The sequence below is a fragment of the Sinohyriopsis cumingii genome, chromosome 14 (assembly GCF_028554795.1).
Source record: "Sinohyriopsis cumingii isolate HCF-2022 chromosome 14, ASM2855479v2, whole genome shotgun sequence".
Lineage (NCBI taxonomy): Eukaryota > Metazoa > Mollusca > Bivalvia > Unionida > Unionidae > Sinohyriopsis > Sinohyriopsis cumingii.
This window is the reverse complement of record NC_142974.1, coordinates 90094913-90111091: the sequence shown is the minus strand read 5'-3', so window position 1 is coordinate 90111091 and position 16179 is coordinate 90094913. Positions and strand designations below refer to the sequence as shown.

Here is a 16179-nt window from a genome sequence, read left to right as displayed (position 1 = left end):
TCTCAGCTCAAGATATGCAGCCTTGCATATGTTCATGGCATGTTGGTGCAATGTGAGAGTACTGTCCAGAGTAACACCTAGGTTTCGTACTGATTGTGTGAATTTAATGTTGGTGTTGCTGATATTTATTGTTTGAGGTAAAGGATGTGAATGAGAAAGTCTCTGTGTTGTGATCAGAATGGCCTCAGTTTTATCATCATTCATCTGCAGCTTGTTACATGTCATCCATGATTTCACATCAGAAATGCACCTCTCTACACCTTGGATGGTAGCATCAACTTCAGTTGGGTGGCTAGATTTGTATATTTGGGTGTCATCAGCGTACAGTTGGTGAGACACTGGATGATGATCTATGACACTTGAGAGCGACTGAGTGTACATAATGAACAGACCAGGTCCAAGAACAGACCCCTGTGGAACACCACAACATAGATCAACTGGGCTGGAGTGTATTCCATTTGCAGATACAATTTGTGTCCTGTTGACCAAGTAGGACTTGAACCACAGTAAGGCTGTATCATGAATGCCAAATACATGCTGGAGACGGTGAAGTAATATATCATGGTCTATTATGTCAAATGCTGCAGACAAATCAAGGAGGGCGAGGACTGTAATCTTTCCGCTATCCAACGCAGAGAGAATGTCATTAACTACTTTTAGAAGAGTAGTTTCAGTACTGTGGCAAGGGAGATATGCAGATTGTACATTGCTAAAAAGACTGTTTGAATTTAGATGAGATACAAGCTGGGATAGAACAACCTTTCCTAAGATTTTTTATATGAATGGGAGATTAGAAACTATAAACTCTCGACATTATGTTAATTTACGGAATTATCCGGCAGTTACCGAATATTATAAACTACATCACTCTGTTGTCTGAGGAAAACAGACTCGCCCTTAGTATACGCAATATGACCCCTTGTTAGTATGGGAAGTTCTTTAAGCAGTGTTAGAGCCACTCTGGGCACAGTCAGGTTAGAGATTATAAATCAATAAATGAATTGACTAATTTCTGTGCACTACTGATCACATTAAAGTTTTATTGAAATCGGTAGAGTGTACAAACAAACGGGCAGGTATATTCAGACTGTAGTAGTATAAATAAGAACATAATAGATGAAAAATTATGGATTAGAACATGTATGAAAATGATTGATAGTAATGCAGTAGTGAAATGGACATGAAATGGAGCAGAAAGTAATAGAGAACATAAGAGGATAATAATAATAAATAAATAAATAAATTATGTAATAATTGTGTGCAATTTTAAGTAGTATTCATCATATTATTATGTAAAATCACTGCTCTGTGAATAAAATTTCCTAAGTTTATCAACTCGGCAAATTTCTGCATACTCTGAACGTTTTAGAAATACGAGTTTACATGCTTCTTTCTTAGTCGTCAGTAACATTGGTATTCTAATACAAAGTGATACTCATCTTCCAGCACATTGCAAAAATATTTTTTTTTTTTTTACGAGGCCTTTGATCTAATATGATCTAATGGGTACGATTGTGGTCTCTTCCTGGCTCACTATGTGGGTTGAACACAGACATTCTCATTCATAACATGGTTAGCTGCTGGACATGATCAAGTTCTCTTCAAACCTTCCCTTGACGTTTTAAAATTGACTTTAATTTTGGAATTTTTTTATGGATCGAAAATAAATTTGGGCTTTTTAAAGTTTTCGCAAGTTCCAACAGACAGGGAAATAAACTGGTCGAAGGTTCTACCGCATTTTCCATCTCAGTGAATACTGGCTTAAAGAAATAAAAATAAAACCATTTTTAGACTAAATTAGAAGCAGAATTGGTGTCTGGAATGCAAGGAATTCAATAATATGTGGCAAAATTGCTGTGACAAGATATTGGCATGTTTCTAAACTTGCATATACTGCATGTACCTTACCTGATCCAGGTCTGGAAGTATACTGCATGTACCTTACCTGATCCAGGTCTTGAAGTATACTGCATGTACCTTATCTGATCCAGGTCTGGAAGTATACTGCATGTACCTTACCTGATCCAGGTCTGGAAGTATACTGCATGTACCTTACCTGATCCAGGTCTGGAAGTATACTGCATGTACCTTATCTGATCCAGGTCTGGACGTATACTGCATGTACCTTACCTGATCCAGGTCTGGAAGTATACTGCATGTACCTTATCTGATCCAGATCTGGAAGTATACTGCATGTACCTTATCTGATCCAGGTCTGGAAGTATACTGCATGTACCTTACCTGATCCAGGTCTTGAAGTATACTGCATGTACCTTATCTGATCCAGGTCTGGAAGTATACTGCATGTACCTTACCTGATCCAGGTCTGGAAGTATACTGCATGTACCTTACCTGATCCAGGTCTGGAAGTATACTGCATGTACCTTATCTGATCCAGATCTGGAAGTATACTGCATGTACCTTACCTGATCCAGGTCTGGAAGTATACTGCATGTACCTTACCTGATCCAGGTCTTGAAGTATACTGCATGTACCTTATCTGATCCAGGTCTGGAAGTATACTGCATGTACCTTACCTGATCCAGGTCTGGAAGTATACTGCATGTACCTTACCTGATCCAGGTCTGGAAGTATACTGCATGTACCTTACCTGATCCAGGTCTTGAAGTATACTGCATGTACCTTATCTGATCCAGGTCTGGAAGTATATTGCATGTACCTTACCTGATCCAGATCTGAAAGTATACTGCATGTACCTTATCTGATCCAGGTCTGGAAGTTATTTAAGAAATTCAGGGTATCCTAATTTTGGAATGGAAAGCTTGACAGAGTCCTGAAAAAGCTTGGAATATAAAACTTGACAGAGTCGCGAGAAACTTAGCAATGGAAAACCTGACAGAATAGTGAGAAATTTTGGAATTAAAACTTGACAGATTCGTGAGAGACATTGGAATGAAAAGATGGGGTGGACTGATACACAACGCATACGTAAGGAATGATACTGGAAACTACAACTGAAAACTTATGGAAAAATCTCCCTAAACTAAAAACTTTCCTATCGCATTCTTATCAATGCTATTGTCGAATAACCTTCCTGAATAAAATCGACATACGAGGATAATAACAGGTGCTAGCAGGAAAGCGTACCAGACGTCAACAAGGAAACCAGTGTGTGGAGGCTGAAGTTGGGAGTTACAAGCATGAACTAATTTAATTGTTTCAAAAGTACAGTGATATTGTTCCAAAATACAAAAAGTATTACGAAACTTACTTATTAACAACAAATTCTACACCACTCGCTCAGCCGATTCTATTCACAGTTTGAAATCTTACTTGAATATACATGTGTATTATTACTATGTCGATAGGACGGTTCAAACCTAGCTAAGTGATTGAAAACCAAACCTAGCGTAAACGATTGGATAGCCATTTATTTCCAACAGTATATACTGTTTTTGAGGTCATATCAAAACAACTGAACACTTTCTATTAAAATTTAAAAATATATATATAGCTCTAAGACCTCAGTTTTTTTATTTAATGTATATTTGGTATATTGTTTATTGGGTATCTCCATATTATTTATTGAAAGAAATGCACAAATGTGCGTGGCCGTGCAAACCTTCCTATAGTTATCAACACGCTTTTGGAAATAATTCATGCATCACAACCACACTTATATTGTCTCATTATAAAGCTCTCAGTATTAATTACACATACTAGAATTGATTATGTGCACATTGTTATGCCGGTGTATCTGGTTTAAGTCAACAGCGTCAACTTTAGCATGTTTACAGCATCGAAATATATATATATATATATATATATATATATATATATATATATATATATATATATATATATCTTGTTCATGAAGTGAGCTATTTCATGCAACTAGGAATGACCATATTAGTTATATATTTACTTTTTATGCTTAAAATGTCCCAGTTTTATTTCACAGATATGTAGACTTATTTCGGCAGACGTGATTTGAACGTTCATTCATGCGGAGCACATGTTGTGTATTACCGCTACGATGTCTTGTCGACGGATGTTGGAAGAAACGTAATTTGAACTGATTTGACATTTTGATCACACGGCTTGTCTACTTACATCTTAAATGTATGATGCCTTGTGTAGTAGCATTTTATTTCTAATCATTCGTGTGGAAATCTGTTTAATTAATTCTTTAGCGTGTCCCGTGTTGTTGAGTGTTCATGTTTATACGATTACGTCACTTTCAGCATAGAATATTTGATGCTTGATTTTGATTGGTCGGTAATTCTTTCTTGCCTGATTATCGCAAGTGCTAAATTCTGATTGGTCAATAATAATAATAATATAAAAGGACGTCAGCGTTCACGAACTTTGTCACTCTCCAGTCTTTGTCCAAGGCGCTAAATACTAAAATGGCTCAACCAACCTTAAAATCAGATGTGGCTATGGTAAAACACATTTAAAAGTTGTTTAACTAACTCCATTGCATAAAATAACACTAGCAGAGTGTTATTTTGTGACTTAATAAAATGACGTGTTTTGAACTTATTTATTTTGTCATTTAAGTAGAAGGTGAATAACACTCTTGCACCCAAACCTGAAACTGTGAACCAGAACCATATGTTCTGGGTGCATGTGCACCTAAACCTTAGATACACTGAGCACCAAAGACTATGGTGCACCAACAGTAGTAAACCTTGATCCCAGATTAGTTCTTTTATTTTTGTTACCCCCCCCCCTCCCGTGAATGAATAAAGAATAAATTAGAACATACTGAATACCAATAGCTTGCATGACTCAATATTAACAATGTTAACCATGCATGTAAAAAGTAACAAGATACACATGAGTATTTTAGTCTTTATTGTTAATTAGTTGCTTGACACACTGCATTCTTAATCACCTGCATGCTTCAGCTCTGTCCATCTGTATTTAAAAGTACTTTCAGTGAGAAAAGCATATGTGATTACTTGCTGCTTCATGTTAGTTAAAACGTATGTTAACAAGCTTTATGAACAAATTTGTGTTCTACTAACAGATTCAGCTTACTAACATTACTTTAGATCATAATATATTGCATTTCATAATGTTAGTCACGCTATAATTTCACAAACATTTCCTAAAAGTCACTTGAGCTGCTTGGCTCATCTTTCCGTCATTAATAATGTTACCTTCAGTTGACGCCTCTGTTCATTAATTGCACACTTAGAATAAGATCGTTCCCATAGAATATGATAGCATATCCTCAAGTGAACCAAAAGTTAAGTATATCCTCAAATGAACCAAAAGCTGATGACAAAACGGACCCTTTCTGAATCCGTCGCCCGTCCTTGAGGGGCGACGTGACAATATGTATGTGTGTTAGTGATCCACTTTAAGTCGGCATACTAGATATATTGCTTGTTAGAATTTCTTTGTAATAGGAGATATTTCTTAATAAGCATTCAGCTTTTTACTCAATCCACATATATTAGCCCACGTTTTCCCGAATTATACACAAATATGTTTTCTTTAATAAAACTATTGTTTAAACAAAAACAAACGTTCAGTGCTTTTCGACTCAAGAGTCATGCAAAAATTCGACTTTCTTTTCCTCAGGCTGCAGCTAGACGTCGACTAAGACGGTGTTTTCTTCTTCACCCTCCTGTAGTGTTTTGCATTAATATAGTTGATTTTTATTCTTTTAATTTCTATTTAGTTTATGCTATTGTCATGGTAATCTGGAGTCAAAGACCGAGTGGAAAAATTCTATTTCTGATGGCATACATCTCGATGAAGCGCTCAATTTTAGCCACTTGCTTACACCCAAGTCTGATAGCAACACACAAAATCAATTATTGAACAACGCATTAAACCTGACTGTTGTCACGCCGTGGCTATAGGATTGAAAGGCGGAATAGTTAGATGAAAACAATCAATATCACATCCCACCTGTAGAAGCCGCTAGATGCAAACTAACTCAAGCCTATAACAGCTGAATGTAACCAAAGTATGTATTTAATTTGTTTCGTGGAAGGATGGATAATTTTATCTTTACACATTTGACAGGTATGTACAGTATTTGCAAAATTAGTTCATGTTCCTTTTTCTGTGATTAATATCAGACATGGTGCATATTATTTCATGTTCCTTTTTCTGTGATTAATATCAGACATGGTGCATATTATTTCATGTTCCTTTTTCTGTGATTAATATCAGACATGGTGCATATTATTTCATGTTCCTTTTTCTGTGATTAATATCAGACATGGTGCATATTATTTCATGTTCCTTTTTCTGTGATTAATATCAGACATGGTGCATATTATTTCATGTTCCTTTTTCTGTGATTAATATTAGACATGGTGCATATTATTTCATGTTCCTTTTTCTGTGATTTATATCAGACATGGTGCATATTAGTTCATGTTCATTTTATCTATGATTGATATCATCCATTGTAGGAAATTATTTCAAGTTCCTTTTTATCTCCGGTTCATATCATTCATTGTACAATTTTTTTTCATGTTCCTTTTTTCTCTGATTTATGTGATACATTGTATAAACTTCTTGGAACATTTAAGTCCAGTCAGATTATATATTACGTCTCATTACAGATAACGTAATAAGTTCTAAAAAGCAGGGCCCATTGAATGAATACCACGTAGCACTATGAATGTAATTCGCAAAGGGTTAAAAAAAAATGGCGACACAGTTAATAGATTCTTTCAGTTAAATTATTTCTCGAATTTATTTCCCAAAGATGAAGTAATTTCTTCACAATTACCCATTTTAAAAAATTAAGCAATATACCAAATATTCTGTCAATGTTTAGTGTGTGGCTTTATAGTTTAGCAGCTCTAAACACAGTAATCGGCTAACGTATATAACTTGTTAGACTTATTTTGCTAATATGCTTGTTTTCATTAGAGGGTGCAGTGTTACTAACGGTAACTGAGCAGACGACAGACGAAACAGTTGACCCTCTAAGTAGATAGACTCTTTGTGTGAGTGGGTGTCTGTGTGTTTCTATGAATATATATATATATATATTGTTATGTATGTCTGTATTGTGTGCTAACATTCTATACATGATTGTATGTTGTTCTTGAATCTAATGGTCATTTGTAAATTGGTCAGCTTTTGTACATGTTTGTAAGTTATAAATATATTCTTTACTTATATCTGAGTTTAAGGTTTAGCCTTATTTACAAAACTTAGAATGTTCTAGAAATGAACTTTTGAACCACATCCTGGTAATTTTATTGTGTTTTCGGTTGTTATATAAGACTTGGTGAACAAAATTATTAATTCCTAATTTAAGTTCAGTATGTAGAATTTTTTACTGTTGTGTTCAGATATAATTTGAGACGAATCATTGTTTTAAATTATTCACTGGATATATAAAGTTCTTGTTGACTTTTGGACTACAACACTATTTTGGGATTATTGTGAATTCATTCAAAGACAGTCTGCATTACAACATTATGATGCATCAAGACTATTGGTATAGCAGCACATTCAATACTAGTGCAATTCATTAGGAATATTCTCTATCTTTGGACTTGTGATAAAACATTAGGATTGGGATTTAGTACACAATACTGTACATTCTGTTTAAATTTTCACTTTAGTTCTAAAACGCGACGTGACACACAACATAGATACAATCATGTACCAAAGATTATAAAAAAATATAGATGTACATAAATGTTTCCCGGTTGTGAGAAGTTTTCGGCATACAGAGGTTTTTGCAGATGAGGAAAAAAGTCTCTTTTTGGGCACTTATGTGATGAGAGAGAGAGAGTAGTTATGAGAGTATCAGTCTTTGCTTGCAGAAGCGCACAAAATTAGAAAAGCGATTTTTATATTATATTTCAAATGCATGCATTTAATGAAGAATTAGCTGAACAATATGCATTCCTACCGAAATCTTATCCTGTTACATGAATAAATACAGCTGCTCCACTTACAAATAATGTCCTAATAAGGAAGTCGGCAGTACCCGTCTTGATTGTACCAGGCCTCGTCTCTGTCCAAGTTTTTGAAATCCAGTGGATAGCATCCAGTCTACTTACAAAGTTAATTAACTCTGCACAATCTTAGTCACAAGACAACGCAGCAGATGTTTCCGATATCTAGCCATGAATGCACGAATTACACATATATAATATTTATCAGTCATTATTTCGGCTTATTATCGGCAGTTGAAACAAGAGAAAATCAAACTAACTAAAGATGAAATTCCTCACAAATATTTACGTTTTTTTATATATTCCTTGTCCCATTCAACTCCCATCCTTCCTGTTGGGTGCATCCAGGTTCTGAAAAGTTTGGTTACCATATACATCCTAATAGAATGATTCGTCATCCCTTTTCAGTTAGGGTTGCTGGAGTTCAAGTTCCAATGTTATCAATGAAAACATATTACGTTTGATCCCATGGGGCTGGATCCAAGACACAAAGCCGTCGTTATCACTTCATCTTCGTGAAGCATCATACAGCGTATAATCACCCTCTCTCAATCGATGTAAATGTAGTTTAAATCACATGGAACACTGAAGGATGCACGGAATGGCGCGCGGGGACACGGATAAAACAAAAGTGTTTTCTAAACGAAATCAAATAAAGTCTTGCAAGATCATGTCTTCCCCAATGTAGAATCCGCCCGATGAACCCTACTGTGTGACGAATGGTTACAGCCTTTAAGCAGGGCCGGTGCAATGGTATTTGGCGCCCTAAGCGAACCTGCCACATTTTGCCCTCACCCCATCCTCTGGGTGTCGCTTTTTATAAACTGTTCGTTAGTCTTATTACATGTTCTGCTTGATAATTTATAAATTTCAGTATTCAGTATTGATATTAAATAGTAATAAATGAACAACCTGACAGCGTACTTCGTTTTGGTGACTCCCAAATCTTGGCGCTCTAACCGGCCGCCTAGTTCGCCCCGCGGTTAAACTGGCCCTGCCTTTCAGCTGTGTGATTTTTGCATTTTATTGGTAACTACTTGTGCTGGTGTGTCGTTAAGACACATACATACATACATACATGCATACATACATGCATACATACATACATACATACATACATGCATGCATGCATGCATGCATACATACATACATACATACATACATACATGGATTAATGATTGGGTCGTCAGACTCCCTAATTGATAATTTCGACATTCGCAGTACAACAGGCTTGACGCTCGGTTCCGGTAGGGGAAAATATGTGAGTTACTCAGGTCTTATCCTTCATCTTGCATTTTAAAAGAAAAATTGCAGTCTAAAAGCATTTTCTTCGCTATCAAAGACAACTGTCTAAGAGATAAAAATTGAGTCCATCACCAACATCAGATAGCGGTGTTTGATTTGTTGAATGCCAAGGATGCTATTTTGAAAGTATCAATGGACGGCTTGTAGATCACACGCAGATACAGTCGCATAAATGAAACAAATTAATTGCTCTTAGCGTTGGACATTTCTGCGTTGAATGCATAATCGTTTAGACTTGCCACTTACCGTTATCTCTATTTCAATCAATTTCAGGAATTTCAAGTCACTGGTGACTGGAGAGACTTCGAGTGATTAGCAGGAACGAACTTTGATAAAAATCATTTTCTTTCTATAGCTGACCCGAAGACAAATAATTGATGATACATATGTTGACGAATATGTATAAATTATACTTGATAAAGGTAGCCCTGTCAATGCACGACTGGTGCACAAAATGTCACTTGTTTGGAGTGTATCCCTCATGCGATCATGTTTCCCTCTCTTGTACGATTCGGCATAATAAATAATTTCCTGTAGTTATTAGGGGTAGATATGAAGATTTGTACACCCACAACAAATCATGACATGCCTTTGGTGAACAAATCTTCACATCTTCCCTAATAATTGCATTAAATGTATAATGTCAGTCCCAGGGCCTAATCAGGAGTTTGTTACCAGGGTTTCTGGACCCCCGGCTAAAAAACGTCCACACACACAAACATACACTCACTTGTTACTTGAAATTTGACCATCGTCTTATTCTTGCGCACGTTTGTCGGGTGATATGGTCACTTTGAGTAAATAGACACATAGACGTTTTCTTTGGTGATCTTTCGAGAAAAGTGATGACCCTTCTGACATTTTAGAAACCTCCCGCCCCAACACTTGACTTGATCTGACCCTGCTTCCAGTATGGCATTTGGGAGTTATAAAGTACGAGACATATATTATGATATGTCCCAAAAGTTATAGAAAACACGCATATATCCTCCCCAACTCGTCTCTCTGAATTAAAATGTCTTTCTCATCAGCTTTATTAATCTGTTATAATCCACAATCAGAATAAAATCCAAATAGGCAGAGGTTTATTGGGGAATTGTTGTTGTTTTTTGTGGGTGTAACGCCGATTTTCAGCACATGAAAGACTATGCATGACTGCCAGTATATCTGGAGGAGTAAGATCCCTGAGAAAATGCGCGAAGAACCACCAACCCACGGGAATCTACCGGCAAGCTTTCTTACATACCCACGTTGGCTGAACCTGGGACTCATGTACACGAAGGGCAAGGGTCAGTGCTCTATAAAGACTACTCGGTCACTTTATTGGAGAACAGAATATACAATTCACTAATAATTATTCATACGACGAAATGACAGGCCAATGAATCACACACACAGAAACAAACTCGTATATAAGACACTTCTATACTGATTAATGTCGCTCTCTTTAATTATATAATATAATGTAACCGTTACATCTGGTGAAACTAAGTTGCATTATAATTGCACCCCTAATGACACAGACAAAAACAAGTTTGAACAACCGCAATTCTTCACATCGCAAATCTTTAATCCCATAAACTAAAAAACCCCACACCATCCCATGTAATCAATCCACAGCAATGATGCATGGTTCATTACTGCAAATTTAGTCAAATGTGAGGTGGGTCATTCTGTTTTTACATATATAAGGTTGGGCTAGACAGTATTTAAAAACGTTATTTTAACTGAAATTTGTGTACATCTGACTTTTGATCCCATCCCAGGTTCGGTACCATGGATGACGGCCCCTTTTATCCTCTCTATCTTGCAAACAGCTACCCTAAAGGCAACAAACTACAAACTTCGCAAATTTCCACCCAGCGGTTTAGAAGCTGTGATAATGGGGACTGACGGGTAGATGGGTGATGTAACAATAAAAAGCATATTCCAAAACGCCAAAATATATGAAATAATAGTAATAATAATGAGGATTTTGTACAGCGCCTAATCTTTAGAAGCTCTAAGCGCTTTACAACATTAGACAACACCTATAAGATAAAAAAACATATAATGATATGAATATAAAAAACAAACACCATGAAATTAGAAAACATAAAAAAGCATGCTGAGAATATTTAAGGTTGGAAACATTATTAGGTCTTTAAGTTTGTTCTTGCAGTCGAAATAAGTGAGTTTTAAGAGCACTCTTGAATATCCTGTATCTTTGTGTCTAAGTTCAGCGGGCAATTCATTCCACGTTGCTGGGCCCTGGTATGCAAAAGAACGCTGTCCATATGACTTTGTTTTCATAGTGGGAATAATGAGTATACGATTGTCAGAAGAGGAGCGTAAGTATCTTGCTGGTGTGTACACATGGGTGAGATCGGATACGTATGTTGGACTAGAGTCCGACAGTGAAACGTAGCACAGAGAACAAATTTTGTGTTTGATTCTGGATCGAATGGATAGCCAGTGTAGGGTACAGAGCGGCGGAGAGGTGTGCTCTGATCGTGGTACTCTAAGTATGATCCGAGCAGCTGTGTTTTGAACTTTTTGAAGTTTCCGGAGCAGATATTGAGATAAACCAGACAGAATTGAGCTACAATAGTCCAGCCTTGAAAGTACTAATGAACACACAAGTGTTTTAGTGGCATCAACTGAAAGATATTTGCGAATTGAGCTGATGCGTCTTAGCTCAAGATATGCAGCCTTGCATATGTTCAAGACATGTTGGTGCAGTGTGAGAGTACTGTCTAGAGTAACACCTAGGTTTCGTATTGATTGCATGAATTTAATGTTGGTGTTGCTGATATTTATTGTTTGAGGTAAAGGATGTGAATGAGAAAGTCTTTGTGTTGTGATCAGAATTGTTTCAGTTTTATCACCATTCATCTGCAGCTTGTTACATGTCATCCATGATTTCATATCAGAAATGCACCTGCATTGCAGACATGTTCCTTTATGCAACGAATTGTCACAGTAAGAATAATTGGTATTTATTGTCACGTTTCAGCTACTCCATTTGTGTTGTATGAGGTACGGTATATGTCTGCCATGAAGCTATGCAGCCTCATGACTGGAATACTTCATGGCACAGACAGCTACACAGGAAATACGTCACAATGACAAACCAAATGAGAACAGCCCAGAGAGCCAGGTGATACCCATCTTCACGCTGGAAGCCACACTGGCTGCCTCTGTAAGGCTACATCATGCCGATGTTGCTCAACAAAATCATGTAAGTCTCTCCATCTTTCATCTCTTCCATACTTCCGCGTTTTCTCTCCGCGAAAAGTGGCAGATATGATATGTTGATGATGATGACAACGATAACCACGATGATGGTGACGACTACGATGACTACAATATTGATTGCACTGGTAGTAGTCATGGTATTAATTATGATTATGATCTATGACGATGAAAATAATCAGTGTTATCGTCAATACCATCATCATCAACAACAACGAAAACAACAAAGAATGCTACACTAGCTGTAACGGCAAAGTAAGTAATATATTTTGCTATTATAGTAAGACAGAACATTTATCCATAGTTATCGAATCCTAGATTACATGTTAACATATTTAGAACATTCGTTAGTAGACAAAAGACATATTTAAACGTTTTGATCAAATGTTCCTGCTTGGTAGTGGTGGTTGTGAGAGTAGTTTTTGAGGAAGGAGATGAAACATTCTTTTTGGACCGCATTCTCTCTCTCTCTCTCTCTCTCTCTCTCTCTCTCTCACACACACACACACACACACGCGCGCACCCACACGCAAACACACACATATTATCTCTCAAACACACACACAGACACACACACATATACACACACACACCTTGTTGATTCCATTGTGGTGTTCTATCACTTGAATCATTTTCCTGAAATCTCAGCTTCCAAAGTTTACAAATGGACAGGAATGTGTTCTGCATCAAACAACAAAATGCTGCAGATTGGTTGAACAAAGCGGCATCTGGTGTGAAAAGGACTGTTTTAAATGCCCCCGATAAAGATCTAACGTATCCATAATGTTAAAATCGCGCTCATCCCATGTATTAGCCAGTTATGAATCCTAATGTTTCTATTCAACGAGGTGATTTACTCGATGATTGTGATTCATATAACATATGCTTCAACTATAAATAACTTTAAAGAAAAACGCTATTTTAGCAGAAATTAGTGTGGCGAACAGCAGTATGATTATGTCTCTCTGGATTTTCTCAGCTCAATTACGCTGAATTCGAAATTTACTGACGTTGATAATTTTAACAAAATATGGTTGGAGTTAACCAACTGTTTTTATCTACCGGAAACAGATTGTACACACTTCTGTTAAAGTTATGATGCTGCCGTTAGGACAAGCTTTACACACTGAAATGGTCATTGGGGCATAAGTTGTTTTAACATACGAGCCAGACCTACTCCTGAAAAATATTCTAGCTTTAACCAAACTTTAACTTCAGGTCTGACAAAACTAAACGTACTTCCGGTCTCCGAACATGCCCAGGGTTGGTCGTAATACTTATTTATTCTCAGATCTCTGCACAACATGTAGATAATACTTAGACTTATCTCTGATATACATTTGATCAAGTGCTACTTGTATACAAGTGTCAATAATTTCGATGAGCAGAATTCAACATTTTCCATGAACAGCAGGAAACTAAATTGATGTTATAAGTAATTATTCCGCTTCTGTTGATAAATCTGAACAATTTACCTTTTAAAAGTATGGAATAAAATAAGATTATCCTCTTTTAATTAAAGGAAACACTCATCGGAAACGCCAGTCCAATCTCAAAAAAGATCCTGGTTCCGAGATCCCCCGATATATCAGATGGTATCCTCAGGAGATCACAAACAGATCCCGGATTGTTGTTTAGCGCGGGAAACAGAAACAAAGCCGCTCGGAAAAAGCGATACCTTCGGGTATGCTATGCCATTTTTGACTTTTTAATATAATCGTTGCTTATGTTGCTTGTATTGCTAATTATAACAAAACTATATTTCCTTTAATGAAACTCCGAGTAGTCTTTATAGGGCACTGGAAGGCGTTCTCGATTTCAGTTTTTCTCTTAAGCAAAGTTTACTGAAAAAAACATGAAGGTTTGTTACCCTAATTTGTGCACTGAGGGAACCCAGGAACTGGTATGTTTTATTTATTTATTTATTTATTTATTTATTTATTTATTTTTATTTATTTTTTTTGGGGGGGGGGATAATACTATAGACCACTTTCCACAATGCGCGCTTTTGTCCATGGATTACCTACATATTGCAATTGGAACAACCTCTGTCTTTTCTGTAAAGTTAAGATAAGCCTCAGAACTATAAGGCGGACTGAAAAAGCAAAAGAATTAAACATCATAATATTCTTGTGCAACAAAGCAGTACGCAAAGACTCGTTTTTTGAACGTATATGGACCAAATATAAGGTCGATTGGTTTATTCCAAACGAGACAACGTATTGTAGCTTTTTAATATTCTATCACAGTGGCACACATTATTTCGTCACGTGATCCCGTCACATACCAGGTTTGTTTTCATTCACGAAATTCAAAATGACTGATTCTGCGATACATCTTATGCTTCTTTTCAAAGGAAAAATCCGAGATGCACGGATTGCTGGATAATGGCTAAGAGAACCGTAATCATGACACAGTTATTGGGGGACGGCGAAATACATTGTTTAAAAAGTGTTTAAATCCTAAACGCGATCAGTATTATTGAAACAGAATATATAACGAAACAAATTCGATACTACGGGGAAAATTTGGTCAGTATTATGTTATCTTAATAAGTTTTGACGATGAGAAAAAGAGAGAAATAATAATAACGAAGTGTTTTCCTTGACTGGTATGTGTCTGTCATATAAATAACTTTTGAAAAATCTACTCACATATTGTATTTCACGCTAAAGGCAAGTATTTTGTCATCTGTAGGGAAATACATATGTTTGACTGAATACATGATTTTTAATCCTGTGATTTGCCTGGTTATATTGATGTAAGTGTAATAATATTTGCCTGGTTATATTGATGAAAGTGTAATAATATTTGCCTGGTTATATTGATGAAAGTGTCATATTATGCCAGTTTGGTGTTTGAAATGTAATACAATTTGCCTGGTGTTTGAAATGTAATAAAATTTGCATGATTATATTGATACAATAGTCCTATTATGCCAGTATGCCCGTCTGGTGTTTCGGGCAATAAATATTGTATCTGGTTTCTTATGGTGAAAAAACTAGATGTAGTTTGCAAATGCAGTCAGTGGAGGAAACGCTACAAACTATCCAAGACAGTAAAACGTTATATCATTTTGTAAACATCCAAAGAGTTTCCAGGGGAACTCAAACAGGATAGTTATAACATTAAAATTAAAATTTGTATGATACGTTCATTTGAAAAAATGTAGAACTGCAAACAAAGTACTCTGAACCATTAAAGTACCAGCACCATTATTGTAACACTAATTTCTTAACTAATATTTCCAAAGCAAACATTAATGCATTAAGCAGTTTCCTTGGCGAACTTGGTGAAAATAAGCATTGACCATGCAATTATAAAAAATGACATCGGTAATTATTTGCACAGGGAACTGTATGAAAGGTGCATGACAGTTATCTTACGTTTGCAAACTGTGACAGTTCCAAAAGGAAAATAAATTTAAAAAGTTTATATTATAGTATCGTAATGAGAAGTTGGTGCAAAATAAGTGTATCTCTGTATTCATTCTGGCGAATTGTACAAATCTCTTAAAAAAGGTATATGTTGTTGTTTCCTGGGGGAACTCGATGAATGTTCCATGCTCGGCCGGCAGATATACGGCAGATAATCTCAACTTTACAATGATGAGAAACGTAGAACAGCATACAGTTTCCTGAGAGATATCTGGACGCGAGAACATCATGTAAAAAACATTAAATATGCAGTCATTTGTTTCAAATAGATATCCTGGGAGAAACAACATAAA

At 36.2% G+C, this 16179-nt stretch overlaps 1 protein-coding gene across 2 annotated transcripts in view; it reads left to right on the top strand.

Annotated features, from left to right (window-relative positions):
* LOC149784348 (uncharacterized) overlaps positions 1-16179 on the top strand; it is a 64537-nt gene that overhangs the window by 25646 nt on the left and 22712 nt on the right. For both annotated transcript variants that reach the window (XM_089932397.1, XM_089932395.1), the window contains exons 2-3: positions 12211-12435; positions 13972-14133. In XM_089932397.1, the coding sequence (XP_089788523.1) occupies positions 12286-12435; positions 13972-14133 (312 nt within the window). In that variant the 5' untranslated portion in view covers positions 12211-12285. The remainder of the gene's footprint in view (positions 1-12210; positions 12436-13971; positions 14134-16179) is intronic.